This window comes from Rhinichthys klamathensis, unplaced genomic scaffold (assembly GCF_029890125.1).
Source record: "Rhinichthys klamathensis goyatoka isolate OS25496 unplaced genomic scaffold, OSU_Roscu_1.1 h1tg000786l_1, whole genome shotgun sequence".
NCBI lineage: Eukaryota > Metazoa > Chordata > Actinopteri > Cypriniformes > Leuciscidae > Rhinichthys > Rhinichthys klamathensis.
Window position 1 is genome coordinate 996,295 of NW_026607183.1, and position 20,523 is coordinate 1,016,817.

General features: G+C 38.1%; 2 protein-coding genes across 7 annotated transcripts in view; both read left to right on the forward strand.

The window, feature by feature from the left end:
- Positions 1-637: 637 nt before the first annotated feature.
- mrpl44 (mitochondrial ribosomal protein L44) lies at positions 638-7,473 on the forward strand. The gene is made up of 6 exons (XM_056243363.1): positions 638-826; positions 3,240-3,462; positions 3,537-3,782; positions 4,535-4,713; positions 6,513-7,094; positions 7,173-7,473. The coding sequence occupies exons 1-5, from the start codon at positions 657-659 to the stop codon at positions 6,688-6,690; spliced, it is 996 nt and encodes a 331-aa protein (XP_056099338.1). The 5' UTR covers positions 638-656; the 3' UTR covers positions 6,691-7,094; positions 7,173-7,473.
- Positions 7,474-9,518: 2,045 nt separating this feature from the next.
- The window catches only part of agfg1a (ArfGAP with FG repeats 1a), a 32,119-nt gene continuing 21,114 nt past the window's right edge, over positions 9,519-20,523 (forward strand). For 2 of the 6 annotated variants that reach the window (XM_056243307.1, XM_056243313.1), the window contains exon 1: positions 9,519-9,878. In XM_056243307.1, the coding sequence (XP_056099282.1) occupies positions 9,712-9,878 (167 nt within the window). In that variant the 5' untranslated portion in view covers positions 9,519-9,711. The remainder of the gene's footprint in view (positions 9,879-20,523) is intronic. The other 4 variants (XM_056243308.1, XM_056243309.1, XM_056243311.1 and 1 more) reach the window with 3 other exon arrangements.

Consider the following 20,523-nt stretch of genomic DNA (forward strand, 5'->3'; position numbering starts at 1 on the left):
TATTTTATTTTTCGTTTTAAATTAAGTTTTTATGTGCATTTGTCATTTTTTCACCTTTCACCAACCTTTAATACACGTTTTTTTTTTTAACACGTTTTAATCTAATATTTTATATTCTTTCAACTTCATTTCAATAACCAAAACCAAATTTTAAAAGTAATAGTTTTGGTTAACAATAACAACACTGAAAATTAGAAAGTGTTGTGGTTATTCATGCCTTTAAATACCATGCTACTGCCACAGTACCTTTTAACTAAGGAACAATTGGCGTATTGATGATTATAAAAAGGTAAATAATAATATAAAAAGAAGTATATAATAATAAACTGCAGTTAGAAAAGCACTTGAATTTACAATCTTCTCTACTCTCCTTTTGTCCTAAGGAATTTACACTTACCTGTGATCGTGAAAAAAAACTTAAGTACACAACTTGTACTGGTTAATATTAATCACTCTCTTGGCATGTTCATTTCTTATTAGTTATGGAGCCAGGTCACCTAGCCGAAAGTGTTTTATTTCGGCTAGGTGACCTCCATAACTAATAAGAAATGAACCCCGGTGCTCCGGCCAGGTGGGGGCGCTGTGGACAGTTTCCCTCCCGCTTTCCGTCGCTCTTTCGCGGACAGCGCACGCAGTATCAGCAGGTCGCGGCTGTCATGGCGGCGTGCAGGGCGCTCGTGAGTCGCGTTGTATTACCTCTTCATTATCATCATGTGTCCAGAGTGATGCTCACACACGTCAGGGAGAAAAAGAGATGGATGAAGGCTTACACACTCATTATGGAGAGGAAGAGAAAAATGGAAGGACCTCCACCTCCAAAGCCGCGGTCAGTAGAACATCTCAAGGCCACTTGTGATACTCTCTGGCTGTGGGTGACTCAAATCATATTCAGCTGCCTGCCTAGGCTGTATAGTTAGGCGCTTTAGGGCGTATCTGTGATGCCCAAATGCTGTCTAGGCAGACAGCTAAGTAGGTTTTAAGACACAGCCAGTGATTTAACTGTAAATATCAAGATAAGCACATGTATTAATGAGTTTATAGAAGAGGGAGATTGTTAATGATATTTAGTATCTTGTCTTCTCATTTTATTGGTTTGCATTGTGACCACTAAAGCTGCAGATGAATTCTTTCTCCGTGCTGTCATTTGATCTTTTTGGGGGCTGACATTAGCACATTTTGCATAATTTCCCATCAATTAAACAAAGGATTTTCTCTGAATGTCTTAAAGTAGACTGGAGTCATGAGCTGTAGAATATTATGGCGCTTTTCCACTACACAGTACCAGCTCGCCTCGGCTCGGCTCGGCTCGACTCGACTCGCCTTTGTTTGGTTTTCCACTGTGTAAAAGTTGTACCTGTACCTGCTTTCGGGTACTTTTTTTCGTACCACCTCCGGCGAGGTTCCAAGCGAGCTGAGGCGAGCTAAGCCGATACTAAAATGTGACGTGAAAACAATGCCGACTGCTGATTGGTCACAGAGAATCTGCGTCATCATTGCACGCGCCAGATGGAGTATTTTAAATAGTTTGGCCAGAGATAGTTACTAAACTTACTACTATTATTATGGCAACTCGGAAGAATACGCCGTGGTCAAACGAGGAGGTGCAGACATTCCTTTGTTTGGTTGCCGAAGAAAGGATCCAGCGAGAGCTTGATGGGGCAACGAGGAACGAAATGCGTCGCTATGACGACCGGGTACTATTTGTGGCGGTACTTTCTGCAATGGAAAACGGAGCGAAAAGCGAGCCGAGTCGAGGCGAGCCAAGGCGAGTCGAGTCGAGTCGAGCTGGTACTGGTAATGGAAAAGCGCCATTAAGAGACCTAGAGTATGTTGTTTTTTGACAAATAAAATTGATGCCACACAGTACATGTGATGCATGTACAGCCTGTTTGTGATGAATGGCATTGATAAATCTTCTTAAAGGGATAGTCCAGTCAAAAATAAAAATTCTGCCATCATTTACCGCCGGTACTCATCCTCATGTTGTTCCTAACCTGTATGACGTTGTTTTTTCTCTGGAACCTAAAAGTAGATATTTTTGTTTAGTTTATTTCCGTTTATTTATTAAGCACTTTTACACAGCTGACCATTGAACAAAGTGCTGTTCATTATCTAAAACACATAAAGACAACACTAAAACCACAGTTAAATAACAGTGAAATAAACCCCTCAGTTTTAATAGCCTACACGAACAACTACTATACCCCATTAAATGCTAATGCGGTGAGGTTTTCCTTAAGCTTGTGTTTAAAAACACTTGATGTGGGTGCCGATCTGAGAGAAAGGGGTCGATCATTCCAGAGTTTTGGAGCTATCGCTACAAAAGCTCGATCTCCACTTCTCCGTTTTGTTCTAGGAGTCGTTAAAACCAGTTTTGGTTCATATTTCTCAATCAAATTGACCAAACCAAATACAATGTAGCCATACCATGCAATGATTTATAAACGAAAAACAAAATTTTAAACTTTATTCTGTAATCGAATGGTAGCCATTGTAAAAAAAAAAAAAAACCTCAAAGCTTTGACATTGTAACATTGTAAAAAACAAAAATTTTGAAGAATATTGGTAGCCAGTTTCACTTCCCAATGGAAACCAAAACTATTTGGTTTCCGACATTCTTCAAAATATCTCTTTTGTGTTTGTACCACAGATACGGCCTAAAGCGTTTTTGGGTGGACTATCCCTTTAAATTATTAACAGCCCATCTCTCTTACAACCGAAACATATCTCAGAGCTACAAAAATGAGCACTAAGTAAAACAGAGTGTTTATTCAGAATAGACATATACATATTCGTTTATCATTGGACAAAGACTTTGAAAGTGAATGAACAGATTATCATAAGGCCTCCTAGTTCATATTATCATATATGTACACTTTCCGGTTTATCTTCATCCACATGGTTCTTCCTCAACATCACATAATAAACTTTTTAGTTGGGAACATTTTATCTGACTCCCTAGACTCTTCCCAGGCCTGCTGACCTTGACTTCAGAAAAAAATCATTCAGAAGTTGTTTCTCAAAGCATTTGACACATGAGAGAGAGACAGAAAAGAGATTCTTCTGCCAAGATTGGGATGGAAAGAGGGGGCCTGTGCTCAGTAGTTATCTGAGGCCTTGCATTGAGTGCCTCTGATAACTTACAACATCTCCATGCTTATCAGTCAAAATCTATATATATCTTGCATAGTAAATTACATTTATTGCATTAACCGTCTTTTGCTTTCTCTTCCCATCAGCTCCCAGCTGCCGAACTTTGATTACCATGCTGAAGTGGAGGCTTTCAGTGCCCGCCTGCAGGAGAGTTTCTCTCTGGATCTTCTGAAGACTGCGTTTGTGAGCTCGTGTTACCTGCGATCTGAGGAGGAGAGGAGGCGAGCATTGGGCCTTGACTCGGAGATGACCGCCCTCAACCTGAAAGACAACGGCGAGCTGACTGTGCACGGTCAACAGTTCACAAAGGTGAGAATTTTGATGAGTTTTATACTGGAAAAAATGGTATGAAATGGATATTACCTTTCAGTTGTTATATACAGGGTTTCCTTGGTGAGTGGTGCAGGGGCAGCTTTCATAGCTTGCCTGAGGAGGGTGTGGCAGCTGTTGTAGACCACCTGACAGGGTCAAAGGTCATGTGTCATGTCGCAAGGAAGCTTGCCGTGGAGGATTTGACGATGAGTGCAGAGTTTCCCGTTCCAGATGACACCCTGCAAGGAACGTTCTTCGCTGTGATTGGGGCTCTGGAGAAGAGCAGCGGGCCTGTGCAAGCTGGGCTTTTCATTAGGGTAAGACAAGTGTCCCATTACAGTTAACAGTTTATGTTGTTTTTTCTTTGTTGTTGTCGACGTCTATTTGTATCCTATATATATATATATATATATATATATATATATTCACACATTATTATAAAAAAAAAAAATGTCAGATGCGAGTAATTATATAAATAAATGTATATATAAATATATTAGTGCTGTCAAATTGATTAATTGCGTCTAACAAAAGTTTTTGTTTATTTATGTGTGAATATATATATATATATATATATATATATATATATATAAATCATTTAAAAATATGAATAATTACTGTATTTATATATATATATATATATATATGTATTATTTTATATTATGTATATTTTATATTGTGTTAATGTTATGTTAAAATAATTAAAAAAACATTTAAATTTATTAAATTACTAATTATATATAATTATATATTTTTTATATTTTATTATAGATTATATATTTTTTTTATTAAATGCATGTATAAATGTTTAATAATTACTAATCATATTGATTATATTATTTTTTATTAAATGTATATATTTTTTATTATATATGAAAGTTACTAATTTTACTTTACAAAATTTTACTAATTAAATTTCTAATTATGTAATTTATATATATATATATATACATATGTTTAATTATTAATAAAATAAATCATATTTATCATATTACATATATAATATGCCTTAATCTTTGTTTGTGCACTAAAGTTTGATCCATCTGTTTGTTGGGTGTTGTTTTTGCAGGATTTCCTGGTGACTCAGCTGATTGGGAAAGATCTGTTTGACATGTGGAGAGTGGTTGATCCCATGGGGCTGCTGGTTAAAGAGCTGACCCGTAAAAGTTTAGCGCTACCCGAGCCTCGCCTCATCCGGTCTGCTGGCGCCAGTACTGTCCTCCCTCTCTATTTTGTTGGGCTTTACAGGTATGACACAATTAATAGAACTAGGGGTGTGCGATATACCAGTAGACACGATTAACCGGTAGAAATTTTACTGATAGAGTAAAATTAGAAATTGCCACGATAGAGACAGGGGAGGATATTTTCCCTCCGATTAAGCGACGTGTGACAACACCGGTAATACCGGTATCACCGGCGGGGGCTGTTCTGCTCGCTCCGCTCCCGTTGACACGTGTGGCCGTGCACATTTTAGTTTCGTTTTCAAATTAGCGCCAATTCGGGGCTGATTACTTGAATAGTTAGTTCATTAGCCTATTATTCTTAATGAAAAACACAACAACAAAACAGTGCAATGACAAATTCGCTTAAATAGGCGCTTTTACATTTAGCTTTGACACCAAATATTCCGCAGTCACCTTGTCAGACAGCTCCTCACTCTTGTGATGAATGAAACCTGACTCCTGTTGCTGGTCTGTGCCGCGACCCTCGGCTCACGATTTATTAAGCAGACATGTTCAGTTTAATAGTGTCTGTTCTCTAACTGAACTAAATGATTTTATATTAACAGAAATCAAATCGACAGTAGGGGGTGGTGCTGCGGTGGGCAAGAGATGTAACCGGTGTTGCTTCTGAACACCGGTAACACCGACTATCGTAGCAAGCCTATATCGCGGTTCCACTCATGTGACGTTGTTGTGCAAATGATTTTTAAACCAGTGAAGCACAATAAGCAGCGAAAGAGAACTCATCTCTGAACGCCGCTGCATATGTGAGTTATGAACTCACTGATGAGTCAGTTAAATTCACACACTTATGTCAAAATGCCCAACTTTGCAAGTATCATTTATGTCTTAAGTGAACGTAAACAGAAAGAAAATGCATGTGTATCAGTATATTGGATCCGTGCTTTTTGAAGTGGCAGCAGCCTAATAACCTGCTGCTGCTCTGTGTCATTTAATGATTATCAAACAACAAAAGAGAAATTCACTCACTGCTTTTGACTGAATCACCTTTGTAACTTTAATAAGAATAAATGAAGATTTAATGTCCACAGTGAATGCAGTGTTTTTATACATTTGATTACTTTATACATTTAATGTAGTATTTCTTATTTCTGGTGCTTGAAGTTTTTTTTTTTTTTTTTTTTTACTTAGACTTGTAGTAATAGTTTTTTGTAATTTTGAAAATGGTGAAGAATTATGAAATTTCACTGGTGACAAAAATGTTGATATCATAACCTTATTGAAAGCAAAAGCCCCTAAAGGGACATGGTGGTGGATAAAATATGAGATATTATTATTTTTTTATTTTTTTATCAATGATTGTGTGTTCTTTTGAGCTCTTGTCGAGGGAGCGCAATTTCTCAGGGGAGCGCAAAACATTTACGAGAAAACGCAAAAGCATAGACTTATTTTACCTCCAATCTCATTTTTTTCCCCCTTCATGTCCCTTTAGGGGCTCCATAATATCATGATATATATATATTATATATAGTTATTGAGAAATAAAATTGTGAATAAAATTTTGGCCATATCGCCCACACCTAGCTAGAACAATAAATTGCAGTTGGTTTGGTCACATTTCACTGTATAAATTTCCAATGTTAGAACAGAAAATTAACATTTATAAACAATGGTGTAATAGTCACTAGTCTGCGAAATATATATAAACCCTGATCTATTAACTCCAGTCTGTAAATGAAGTTCTAGTTGATTAATCTGGACAATCTGATGTGTCATTTCAGGGTCGAGTCAGATTTATTCTGGTCTCTTTTGATTTATTTTTAAAAACCAAATCTCTTATTATCTTTTATTTTGTGGCAGTGACCGTAAGCTGCTGGCTCAGGGTCCGGGTGAGACCGTCCTGGCAGCCGAAGAGGAGGCAGCGCGTGTGGCTCTGAGGAAACTCTATGGCTTCACCGAGGACCGCAGACCATGGGACTTCACTGCCCCCACCGGGCAGCTTCAGAAGCCCAGCAAACAGGCTCTCGCCAGTGGATAAATGATGAACAGATTCCAGTGGGACACTTTTTGAAGAACCAAACTGTTCACATTCATCATCATCTGCTTGATCACAACTATTATGTAGGGTGAAACTTCTGCTGAAATGTGGCCATGGTGACACTGGAGGCCAACTTATTATGCCTGAGACGGAAAATCTCGGTGTACCTCAGACTAAGACAAAACTGCCCAATTAATGAAAAAGATCATATACATCTAAATTAAGAGCATTAATCTGTTCTGGAGGTGCACATTCTTTAGATCTTCTGTTGGTACAAATAAATTGATGTATATAAATGTTAAACTTTGGTTGCTAAAAATAAAAGTTCTGAACAAAATGTTGTTCTGTCTGTATAGAATGCAAAAATAATTTTTAGCCATAACTTTTGTGTTGGCTCTAAGTTGGTCACCATAAAGATGTTGGACTAATCAGACAGATTCTTCTTGGTCACCAGTCGTACAGAGTGATGATTAGAAATGCAGATAAGTGCTCTTCTGAGAGTTAAAAAGCCTTTAAAATTAAGTTTGAAGGTTACATTTACATAGTAAACTGTATTTAATCTGCCATTTTATACATCTCGCCATATATCTAATCCTAATGAGCAAACCACATGGGTGTAACCCTCTTCGTGTGCATAATGTTTAAAATGCCAGCCAAACTTGATAAAATAAAAAAAATACAAGAAACCAATCTGTGACTTGGAATGTAAAGTTGTTGCTTTTAATAGAAGGTTAGCACAGGGATTATGGTTTAATAAACTAAGTTTCAATAGGTTTTCTTTCAGTTACCTCATCTTTCTTCCACTGATTAATTTAGCACATTGAAATATTGGCCTTCCATACATCTTATAGAGAGTATATTTTTTGGGAATAATTTGGTGGTTCCTAATTGTTTTAATATCTCAATTTTGATTTGTGGCATTTCAACCTATATAATTTGAAAATGTGCAGCCCTGCTATTCTCACGTAATGTCGGAGTGTGCTCAATTTCCTGGGCAATAGCTTAATAATTTGTAGCCAAGACGTTAAGGTATTGTGAAATATGACAACTAGTCCGTTTCCACCATACAGCATTAGGCCAATGCAACATATTACAAACAGTGCTTCGTTTAATTAACACAGCGCCATTTATTGCTTCATAATACATATTCATAGCCATCTTAAAAACGATTAAGAAAGTCGATTCATGTCCTCGGCTAGCCAAATCCTCTGAATTAGGGAGATATATCCAGCTGCAGACCCGCAGCACCACCAGTTTCAGAACCCCAGTGCCAGAACCCCAGCGCCAGAACCGGAAGTGAGGGAGGGGCGGAATTATTTACAATGACACAAGCATGGTTATTTTTGCAAGTATTTGAAAATATTTAAAATTGTTGCACCTTTTAAATAATATTTAGGGTATGTTTTTATTACACAGTGAGTCACTGCTCCTTGTATGAACTATAACTGGTATGTGACAAATAAAGAGCAAGACAGCGCTCGTGTTGTTTGAAGACGTGAGAGTGCGCGCGCGCGGCCAGGGCTCTCTCTCTCTCTGCTCTGCCCTGTCATGCGCAGCAGTCATTCTATTCTACATCACTCACCGATCAAAATAGGCTTTGGCGGGACACAAATTTGCTTTGGCGGCCGCCAAAAAGCGGACGATCTGACGGGTTTTAGAAGATTTAATACAACCTGAAACTAAAAAACAGACCCGACCTCTATTTGAGACCGGCCTTTATTTACCCAGACCTGCAGCCACACCAGGCGTGTAAAGGAGACAAGTACGGTACATTTTTATTGTTTCTTTTAAAACAATGCCGGATTTTCTCTCTCTTTTTAGATTTTTGACATTATTTTACATAAAGAAAAATGCATGCTGCACATGTTCTTGTGAAATAAAGTATATTTTATATAAAATGACCATAAGTTTCAAGTATTATTTTTCACCATCATGATCAGGAAGTAACTCTCATAATACAATGAAACGGATAACTATATAGAATTATATTACACAAAATCAATGTTTTAAAATGCTTATTGTACTATACCTTAATGTATCATTATAATACGAATAAAGTATGACGTTTCGTGTGTAAAAATGCCGTTTCGTGTCTAAGCAAATTACGCTCCAAAACGTTAGGTGGCGTTACTCGGTTTAGAACGTAAGCTCCGCCCCTCACTTCCGGTCCTGGCGCTGGTGTTAGAACGTAAGCTCCGCCCCTTACTCCCGGTTCTGGCGCTGGGGTTCTGAAACTGGTGGTGCTGCGGGTCTGCAGCTGGATACTATTGGAATTAGGTCACTCTTGCAGAGAATTGCTGTGTTAATGTGTTGCGTCCTCTAGAGGGCACTGCGGATTAATAAGAACATTTAAATAAGCTCGAGAACGTGCACTCGAGAAGTATTGTGGGCGGGGCTCGATTGGGGTCACGTGAGCCTAGGTGGCGCCTGTGATTGGTCACTCGTTTTCCCTTTCCAGAGTTTTCACCCCTGTGCTATCAGGTTTGTCAAATTATTGACCCTGTTACACAAAAACAACATATTTATTCTAACGTATAAACACATATATTGAGCAAAACTATCACTGAATGTATCTTTATTATATTTCCATACAGATTTACACAGCACAAGAAGTCTTACGGGTAGTTTTAGCACTCAGCCCTTTGGTATCTCATCCGTTGAGTACTTACTATTTGTCCTCGCCCCCTGGTGGCCGTTGTGTTAAACTGCACGGATCAATCAATAGAAATGAATGCAGAGTGGGAGGGCTGGTTGTAGGCAGTGAAAGTAGAGTGGGCAGGCTGGCTGTTAAAGAAAGAGCTGCGCCTCAGGACCCTCCTCTCTTCATCACTACGGCGCTTTTCGCCCGTTGTTCGTGAAACGTGAGGCCCTCCTGAAGAACTCCGGCTCGCCTACCTTTCCTCGTGATCTGTTTTATAGAAGTGCCGGACTGATATTTTTCCGGACCCTTAACGTTACACGTATTGGATTTTTATTACGCTCTTTTTTTAATTGACCAACGGTACATTAACGGCTCCGGCCATGGCAGCGAGCGCGAAGCGAAAGCAGGAGGAAAAACACCTGAAGATGCTGCGGGAAATGACGAGTTTGGCGCTCAACCGAAAGTGCTTCGACTGCGACCAGCGCGGCCCGACCTACGCCAACATGACCGTGGGCTCGTTCGTCTGCACGTCCTGCTCAGGCATCCTGTGAGCCACCCTCCTGTGTCTGTCTGTCTGTGTCTGAGCCTCTTTATTTCGCACTCTGTCTGTGTCTCAAAACCGAGTGCGCTGCCTACCTAGACATCATAGCCCGTGAAGCCATAAAACGTGTCTAGTTAGGCAGCTCACTAGGTTTTGATACCGACTATTTCAACCCAGCTGTTGAAGCATTAGCATACATGTTTTTCTTTAGGGTGTTTAAAATGTAAATAAGGGTGGGTAAATGGTTTATTGTCTTTTTGGGGGTTGGGGTTGGTTATCTGTCAATTAACCAGGCTTGATGGGTGGGGAAATTGTATTTTGGGTGGTTGTCTGGTTGGGCTAATGCAGTGAGATCATGAGTGTCTATTGTCTTGATACTCCAGCAAACTTGGGCAGCGTAACCTGTAGGCATATCACTGGGCTTTTCATATGTCCTGCATTGTCTTATCTAGCTGTAAGGAGAGGCCCTTGTAGATCAGATAAACCTCTATAGAGCATGTGGAAGAGCTGGATAGTCGGAGACACATGGTGACTGTGTGTGACATGTGGCAAAGGGTGTGTGCGCGCACTCCTCTCCTGATAGCGAGGGCTGGGCTTGACACTGACAATCCCTAAATGAAGCTCAATTTATACTTTCTTGTATATGAAGATCAAGAGTACTAGGGGGTCTGAGGAAATAAAAATAAATTTGTTGTTAAAAACATTTAAATAATGAAATGCATATATCGGCACAAGTACTATAAGAAAAATGTAATGATACATTAGCATACCGGTATATAAAATTAATAGATAGACGGTGTGATAGATGATTAGATGTAAAATAAATAAAAACGAATAAATAATTTTGAATGAAATACCGGTATATAAAATTGATTAAAACAGATTAAATATATATAAAATTGATTAAAATAGATTAGAAAAATATTTAAAGTAATTAACAGTATTACATGCACTATTAAGTAGAACACTGTAATAGTTTATTTAATATATATATATGCATATATATATATATATATATGATATTAATATTTCACAGAATAGGCTATAATTGGTATTTATTAATAGATAGACGGTGTGATAGATGGTTAGATGTAAAATAAATAAAAACGAATAAATAATTTTGAATGAAATACCGGTATATAAAATGGATTAAAACAGATTAAATATATATAAAATTGATTAAAATAGATTAGAAAAATATTTAAAGTAATTAACAGTATTACATGCAATATTAAGTAGAACACTGTAATAGTTTATTTAATATATATATATGCATATATATATATATATATATATATATGATATTAATATTTCACAGAATAGGCTATAATTGGTATTTATCCATGTAAATCTAAATAAAGACCAGGATCATCATATTTGGGGGTATGTGGTGGTGGTGTAGATAACATGCATAAATATAGGCTAGTTATATATGTCGTGCCTCTCGATCTATTGTTGGCATTGTTCAGTTTGCAGCCTGCTTTTTGATATCTGGAGGTGACCTCTTGTGTAGAATGATCTTTACACGGAAGAAGTCCTTTTCCGGAAGAAGATAGTGGTCAAATTGGCACAGGAATGAATGCTGAAACATGCCATTAAATTGGCAGAATCTTCATTGAAAGATGCATTTAAGTGACTTTGTGTTAGATAGATTTATAAATATACCTCTGTGTCCTGATCAGCATTTCATCCTTGTTGTGTAACAGTCGTCTATGCAGGGGATTTTGGATTGGAGTTGGAAATGCTTCCTAAAATAATGCCTTTTTAATTAAGATTGCAAGAGTGATCCTGCAAATAATAAGTAATGCAGATTTGCTTGAATTTAAGTCAATATTGGAAATAAGCAGACTACCTTCCTTCATGGGTGTGGTCTAGAGGTTTTCACAACTATGAAGCTGATTTAAATGGTTTACTGAATTAATATCGCCCTTTTGCATCTCAAGTGGTCCAAAGTTACTTTACCATTTAGAATTTAACATTTTTTGAACCACTTGAGATGAAATTACCCACGTATTTTTTGCTCTTTACACCTATTTTATGTCTAGGCTATTTACTAAACTTATGATGATGGCAGTCAGTCAGAGTAGCCTATGTTCTTATTAATTTGTTTATAGAATTTATTATATTATTATTATAAAATGCATTCAGATGCTTTTTCATGGACACAGTGGTGCAGTAATCTGTTGGGCTCAATATTATGGTTGAATAAATGTGTTTATTCCTGCTGTGTAATTAAATCCTAATTTTATTCTTGGTTTGGAACATGATGAAAACTGACCCACTTTTTCCCATTTTTGAACATATTTGCCTTGATGGCAGAATTTGAAATGGATTGTCGGAATAGAAGTCTATTTTAAAGCATTTATACTTCTAATGTGCTTGTTCATTAGCTAAATGTCTTCATGAAGAATCTGAATAGTTGATTGTGTTAGTCTTTCTTCACATTTCTGTTTCTGATGATGAATTATCTCATACATTCTTGACTCATGACTAGTGAACTTGCCTGTCATGTCAGAAAAATGATGAGGAAGGTTTCACAGGTTTGCGTAAAAATGGTTTAATTTCCCAGCAAGCGGATGAGGAGGAGACCGTTCTACTAGACTTTTCATGCCTTTACATTCATTTTTAGAGGAGTCTGGCAATGGTCACCTCTTAACAGTTATGTTTGAGCTACTCCCTCAAAAGGTGGAAAGATGTTTGAGAACGATCTCTCGTTGACTCCCATGGGAACCATCTGCTTTCCATTTAAGCACTTCAGAGAGGAATGCAGCAAATAGTCTGACAGATTGGCACTGTTCCTGTGTAAGGTAAAGCTATTGATAAATGCTCTTGCTGTAGTGTGGTTTGATGTCGTCCTGTTGTCCAGATACTGGATCTCTGGAAAACAGTACTCTTCTTCTGAGTGACCTGTCTACAGAAATGCAAAGAAATGGTCAATAATTCTCCCAAAGGCAGAGGAGAGGATAGTGATCGATTGAGCAAATAAAAGAAATCCGAAGCAAGTTTGTTGTTCTAGCTGAAGTCCTGGAGTGAGGAGAGGGCCGAGGATCATGTTAGTTCATTTGGAAGTGCGATCAGGTGTATTTGAACAAGCCTGTGCACAGCTGTGAGGACTGTCAGTTATGCTGGGTGGATCAGGCTGATAGTCAGTAATAAAAACTAAACTTTCTAAACTAACAATAGAGTACTGCAAGGATTGTGTATGTTTGTAGGCCAGCATAAGCATCACACACTGCTGGTTCCCTCGACAAAAAGCCAATAAGAATTTTCCATTGGCTTTAGGATTATTGCAGAAAATAAGCTCTGTGACCAACAAATGATTTGCCCCTTTAACACAGAGATTCTGGAAAATACACTGATAATGTGTCCTGGGATCTTTTCATTTTGGTTCATTCACACTGACTGGCTATACGTTTACATGCAACCAAATAATCCATTAGTAGTCGGATTGATGGCTCAATCGGACTGAAAAACCTTCATGTAAACGCCTTAATCGATCCGATTGAGCTCGATCTGAATGAAAATTCAGCGTCATCTCTACGACACAGCCCTTTTTTTCACACAGGGCCCGTTTCGGGACTGTTCCCCGGCATTGTAACTAGGTCCCCATCCCGGGATCGATGCCGGACTCTTATACCGGGACGTGTTTGTGTTCACACAAGCCACTCTGGCAATTTTCCAGGATCAACTCGCAGTGTGAAAGGGGCTATTCTTACATATTTTGTTTATCAAGATAATCGGCACAAATGAACACAACTTTACAATTACCCGAGAGTAAAAAGTTACAAAGTAAGGTTATAAAGAACTACACCAAAGTCGCATGCATGACTTCAATGTCATTACCACTAAGCTTTCAAAAACTCTTTCAGGCTTTTAAAAAAAAAAAAAGTTTTCCCTGAAGGTTTGAGTTAATTGTTTGCAAGAGTGCGATTATAAACGCAGTGAGGCGATGAAAGGGGACTAGTGAGTAGGTGAGTTTACCTGTTCAGCGTGAAGATGTTTTATGTCTCCAACAACCTCCGTTCCATTTAGCCACTTGTTTAAATCACCTGTATTATCATCTTGTCTGCGTCCATTGCAAATAGTGCCATTTTTGCATCCTTTTCGGCCTAAGCTTTTCCGGTTCAGTACGCCTACCACGTGTATAGTGTAAATGCAGATATCGGATATATGGGTCACTTTTAAAAGAAGGTGTAAACCTGGTCATCAAAAAAATTACATATAGTCAACTAATCGGAATTGGGCATCAAGACCTGCAGTGTAAATGCGGCCTTATCTGCTTGTATTGTTCCTCCATTGCATGTCTGTGAACGAACAGTGACTCTCCTAGTAAACTCCAGCTAGGAGATAATTGGGTTCTTTTCTAAGCACCAGCTTTAAAATGGCTTCAACTTCACCAGAGAGACGTCTGCTCCCTCACTGGAGCGTGCACACCAGATGTCAGACAGCCAAAGCATGGGAGTCTCCTTACAACCAATCTTTAGTAACATTTCTACAACTGACAGTGCAACGGTAAATGTCTTGAGTAAATGTTAAGGCTCAGTCACACCAAAAACGATAACTATATTAGCATCCACCACACCATGTCACACCGTTAATGTTCTGTTTATTATAAGTGCGCACAGCAGTTATGTCGTCTGATGCTTTAAATGCTCAAGATGTTTTTTTGTCAGGTTGATTCTGATTGGGTGTAAAATGTTTTTTTTTTTCGTTCATCAGCTGGAAAAATAATTGTTCTGAAAGTGATTCCAGTGATGTAGCTACTCTGTCATTTTCGTTATTGTTGTGGTGTGGAACATAACTTCCCTGTTCTCATAGAATTAGAGTAGGTTTTTTTAAGAATATGGATTATTCTTTAGGTTATATCATTAGTTTTAGGTTTAGTTCAAGTTTTATTTTTCAATATTATGTTTTCATTTAGCAATTTACCTTAGTACATCTTATATTTAAGCTGATTGTCAAAAGCAAAATATATGCACAATTTCCCCAGTGTGGTTATTAGGTGTTGGATTTTAATTAGGGCATTTGCATGGGGAGATGATCCTCTGGCCTTGCCCGGATTCACAACTGTGCCAGCAATTCCCAGTTTTAATCCTGAATAACTGATTCAATGATTAACGTACTCTTGGTGGCCTTATGTTAAGATAAACTTTATACATGAATATAGATCTTAAATATATTTCATCTTGCTTACACATATATATATATACACAGGTGAAACTCGAAAAATTAGAATATCGTGCAAAAGTTCGTTTATTTCAGTAATTCAACTTAAAAGGTGAAACTAATATATTATATTATAGACTCATTACATGCAAAGTGAGATATTTCAAGCCTTCATTTGTTAAAATTTTATGATTATGGTTCACAGCTTATGAAAACCCCAAAGTCAAAATTAGAATATTGTGAAAAGGTTTTCATAAGCTGTGAACCATAATCATCAAAATTATAACAAATAAAGGCTTGAAATATCTCACTTTCCATGTAATGAGTCTATATAATATATTAGTTTCACCTTTTAAGTTGAATTACTAAAATAAATGAACTTTTGCACGATATTCAAATTTTTCGAGTTTCACCTGTGTATATATACACTCACCGGCCACTTTATTAGGTACACCTGTCCAACTGCTCGTTAACACTTAATTTCTAAGCAGCCAATCACATGGCGGCAACTCAGTGCATTTAGGCATGTAGACATGGTCAAGACAATCTCCTGCAGTTCAAACCGAGCATCAGTATGGGGAAGAAAGTTGATTTGAATGACTTTGAACGTGGCATGATTGTTGGTGCCAGAAGGGCTGGTCTGAGTATTTCAGAAACTGCTAATCTACTGGGATTTTCACGCACAACCATCTCTAGGGTTTACAGAGAATGGTCCGAAAAAGAAAAAACATCCAGTGAGCGGCAGTTCTGTGGGCGGAAATGCCTTGTTGATGCCAGAGGTCAGAGGAGAATGGCCAGACTGGTTCGAGCTGATAGAAGGGCAACAGTGACTGAAATAACCACTCGTTACAACCGAGGTATGCAGCAAAGCATTTGTGAAGCCACAACACGCACAACCTTGAGGCGGATGGGCTACAACAGCAGAAGACTCCACCGGGTACCACTCATCTCCACTACAAATAGGAAAAAGAGGCTACAATTTGCAAGAGCTCACCAAAATTGAACAGTTGAAGACTGGAAAAATGTTGCCTGGTCTGATGAGTCTCGATTTCTGTTGAGACATTCAGATGTTAGAGTCAGAATTTGGCGTAAACAGAATGAGAACATGGAACCATCATGCCTTGTTACCACTGTGCAGGCTGGTGGTGGTGGTGTAATGGTGTGGGGGATGTTTTCCTGGCACACTTTAGGCCCCTTAGTGCCAATTGGGCATCGTTTAAATGCCACGGCCTACCTGAGCATTGTTTCTGACCATGTCCATCCCTTTATGGCCACCATGTACCCATCCTCTGATGGCTACTTCCACCATGTCACAAAGCTCTAATCATTTCAAATTGGTTTCTTGAACATGACAATGAGTTCACTGTACTAAAATGGCCTCCACAGTCACCAGATCTCAACCCAATAGAGCATCTTTGGGATGTGGTGGAACGGGAGATTCGCATCATGGATGTGCAGCCGACAAATCTGCGGCAACTGTGTGATGCCATCATGTCAATATGGACCAAACTCCCTGAGGAATGCTTCCAGCACCTTGTTGAATCTATGCCACGAAGAATTGAGGCAGTTCTGAAGGCAAAAGGGGGTCCAACCCGTTACTAGCATGGGGTACCTAATAAAGTGGCCGGTGAGTGTATATACATACAGTAAAAGAGTAAAAAAGTTATAGCTCAAGCTGTGAGGAGTGCATAAATGCAGATACGGTGCATGTACATCTTGCTAATCAGTCTGTAATCTGTATAAAAGGTGTTTGTGGATGGTACACTCTTGTCATTGCTCGAGGATCTTGTGTCATGTTTGCTGAGAGTGACAAATGGAAAGTGTGTGTGGAAAGCCCTTGTATGGACATTGTTTGGATGTGTTTTATGCAAATTACTAACAAGCTGTCGCTCATTTAAAATACTCCAAATTCATTGACGTTAAAACGAGGTTAAGAACAAATTCATGTACGTATGCATTTTGTGAGAAGTTCTCCTGTGCGTACGGTACACATACAAAATAATCCACCACGCAATTATTAGTGAATGAGATCTGGTGTTTTTCAAATCTCTTAGTAATTGACTGAGTTTTAGGCTATTTCAGTGAATTAGACTGAGGATTCTGTTTGGAATTAGGGATGCATTATATTTTGGTGTCGCATTGTAATGTATCAATCGATATGGGATATTAAAGGGATACTCCACTTTTTTTGGAAATAGGCTCATTTTACAACTCCCCCAGAGTTAAACTGTTGAGTTTTACCGTTTTTGAATCCATTCAGCCGATCTCCGGTTCTGGCGGTACCACTTTTAGCATAGCTTAGCATACATCATTGAAGTGGATAAGACCATTAGCATTTCTCAAAAAAAAAAAGACTTTATTTCTTTAAAAAAAAGAAACTTTACTGCCGTACCATGAGAGCAGCAGGCGTAATGATATGACGCAGCGCCTGAAAATAGTTCCGTTGTGTTGACCGAAGGTGGCCTATTTTCAGGCGCTGCGTCATATCATTACGCCTGCTGCACTCATGGTACGGCATTAAAGTTTCTTGATTATTACGCAGGAATGAGAGTATAGTTCCTAGCCATATCAGCCTAGAAAATCGCAACTTTACATTTTCCGTCGGTCTTAGTGCACGATGTAACTACAGAAGAGTCAAGTTTTAAATAGGAAAAATATCGAAACTCTTTGGTCTTTTTTTTTTTTAGAAATGCTAATGGTCTTGTCCACTTCAATGATGTATGCTAAAAGTGGTACCGCCAGAACCGGAGATCGGCTGATGGATTCAAAAACGGTAAAACTCAACAGTTTAACTCTGGGGGAGTTGTAAAATGAGCCTATTTCCAAAAAAAGTGGAGTATCCCTTTAAATATGCATGCAAATGTATGCCTATTTTTACATTTAACACACATCTAACACTCACTTAGGTGTACTCTTTAAAAACACTTAATTTAATACTATTGTTAAATATAATTAAAGTGATTGATTTTTCAGTGTTTTGTTTTTTATTGCGTCAAAATTGAATAAAATATTTTAATATCGACTATTCATAGGTTATTTGCCATTATAACATGAAAAAAAAATTATCGACTGATTTTAATTCTGAACATTCATTTTTGTTTTGTTCTATATCCTAACCCTAAATATTACACTTCAGCACATTGTGTACAGCCTTTGCCTCGTTATCAAATCTTTGATTTTATTCAGGTCTGTGTTTGATTGATAATATCATGTAGTGATTTTGCTGCATTTTCTGTCTCACCTGATCTGAACTATAATCACACTCTCTAATCTGCGCATTTATAATCACTCTGGTCATTATCTGTACGTATGGCTTGTACATGATGTGACTGTATTGAGTGAACATGTATGTTTCTTAAACAGGAAGTGTATGTCAAGAATTCACCGCATCAGCAGCATGTGATCTGCATGTGCACAGGAAGTGGAAACATTAGGACAGGAAGCACGCATTGTCCTCTTGCCTTAGAGCCTGTCAGTGGTTGTGTGTATGTGTAAGAAGGCCATTGCTCCACTCACACTTTTCAGACATTCACTTAATTTGATGGTTCAATCAAATAACAGTAGGATAGAAATCTATGACATAGGCTAGATTTTTTTTGTGGCTTAAAATATTGTTCTCATCATTATTTAACTTAGGGGGAATTCTAGTAAATTAAAAACAAAACCTATATATACCAGAACTCACCCTATACTGTATATTATCAGTGTAATATCAGCCATTGATCACCCTTCTCTCAAGATATCCGGACCAGCATCATTGAGAAAAGCCATATATCAGCTGACCACTATTTGAACTGTGATTTTCTTCTATAAATCTCCGAATAAGAACACAGATCTTTTGGTGAGGAGGAGTGTTACCTGAGTAGAGATTGGATGAGGTCAAGCTCCCAGCAAACACTCCCCTGTTAGGTTTATGATGGGGTCAGTTACTGGGTAAACCCATTCCAGCACAGGGTGGATCCATCTGTCTCTCTCTCTTACTCAGTTCCTCTGTCTTCCTCAATTTATCTCTCGCCTTCTCACTCTCTCTTACCCACATACTCGTTCTTTGTCTTTGTTCTATCTTGTTTCTATCTTGTCTTTATTTTAGTCACACACTATTGTTTAGGCATGTGACATTTCCTTTTAGCTGGTTTGCCTCTTTATCTTTAGCTTTTTTACCATTGCTTCATAAAATGTTTTAATGAAAGGTTTTTCTTTTTTAATTGAATTTTTTTTTTATGTTAAGCAGTAATCGTTTCATAAGCGATAAGGCACTCAAGGGCATTCTGTATTATGTCATGGCTAAAGATTTTTCTTTTTAGGTATGGCGCAAAGTATTTGTAAAGATTCATTTGAAGTGAGTTGTGCAATGTTGCGGTCTGATGAGTAGTTTGTGCTTTTCATTCGTTTGGGGTCGGTAGGATTTTTAAAAAGTCTTTATTTTATCAAAAATACAGTAAAAACTGTATTTAAAAAAAAAAATATATATATATATATATATATATATATATATATATATATATTAAATGTCTGTATTTTCAGTGTAACAAATCAAAAGAACAGCATTTATTTGAAATTGAAATCTATTCTAACATTATAAATGTCTTAACTGTCACTTTTGATCATTTTAGTGTGTCCTTCCTTGCTGAATAAAAGTAATAATTTCCTTCAAAAAAATTCTTACTTTTGAAGGGTATGATTACCTTTCTGCAGACATGCTGTTTCAGATGTGTTTTTTTGTGTGTGTGTGTGTGTGTGTGTGTTTGTGGGTTTGTTGATGACTTCCATTGATGCATGTGTTAAGAGGAAGTTTCAGCATTTTATCTGGCAGTGATTTCTTAAGAGGAACTGAAGTATTGTGCAAACCCACACACCCACACGCTGACAGACCTCATAAACGTACATGTTTCTCTTTCTGCCATACATTATCACTGTGAGGAGACTGGCCTCTCACCCAGTTTTTGACCCATTTTCCCCGAGCCCATCATCCACCTGCTCAGAGCATCATCACACGCACAACCCCAATACAACCACCAATCACACAAGCCCATCTCTCACACTCATTACTGAAACCAGATGCGGCATCTGCAGGCTCACCCGGTGTGTGAAGTTGATGCCAGAGCTTCTCACCACCATCTGAAATGGCTTTCTCACACGCTACTCTTAAAGGTTAAGTGTTGGCCTTGGGCACTGTTTGCTAACTTTCCATCTCAAACATTAAAACAAAACATTGGCGCTATTTTGAACGCTGCTTTTGTGTGGCAGCACTTTAGTCAAATAAAAACCCTCTGAACAAATTCAAGTAACCCAGTACACGTGGGATCAGGCCTGTGTTTCCCATCGTGTTTCTGTGGGTATGTGTGTCAGGGTCATTCATTAGGCAATGCTAATGTTGTCTTGATGATTTGGTGGAAATCGTTTTGTGTAATTTCTCAAAGACTGGCTGTGATTCATTTGTTATTGGAAAGCCGCCTCTGCAAGCACTGCCCCTAAGATGACATCC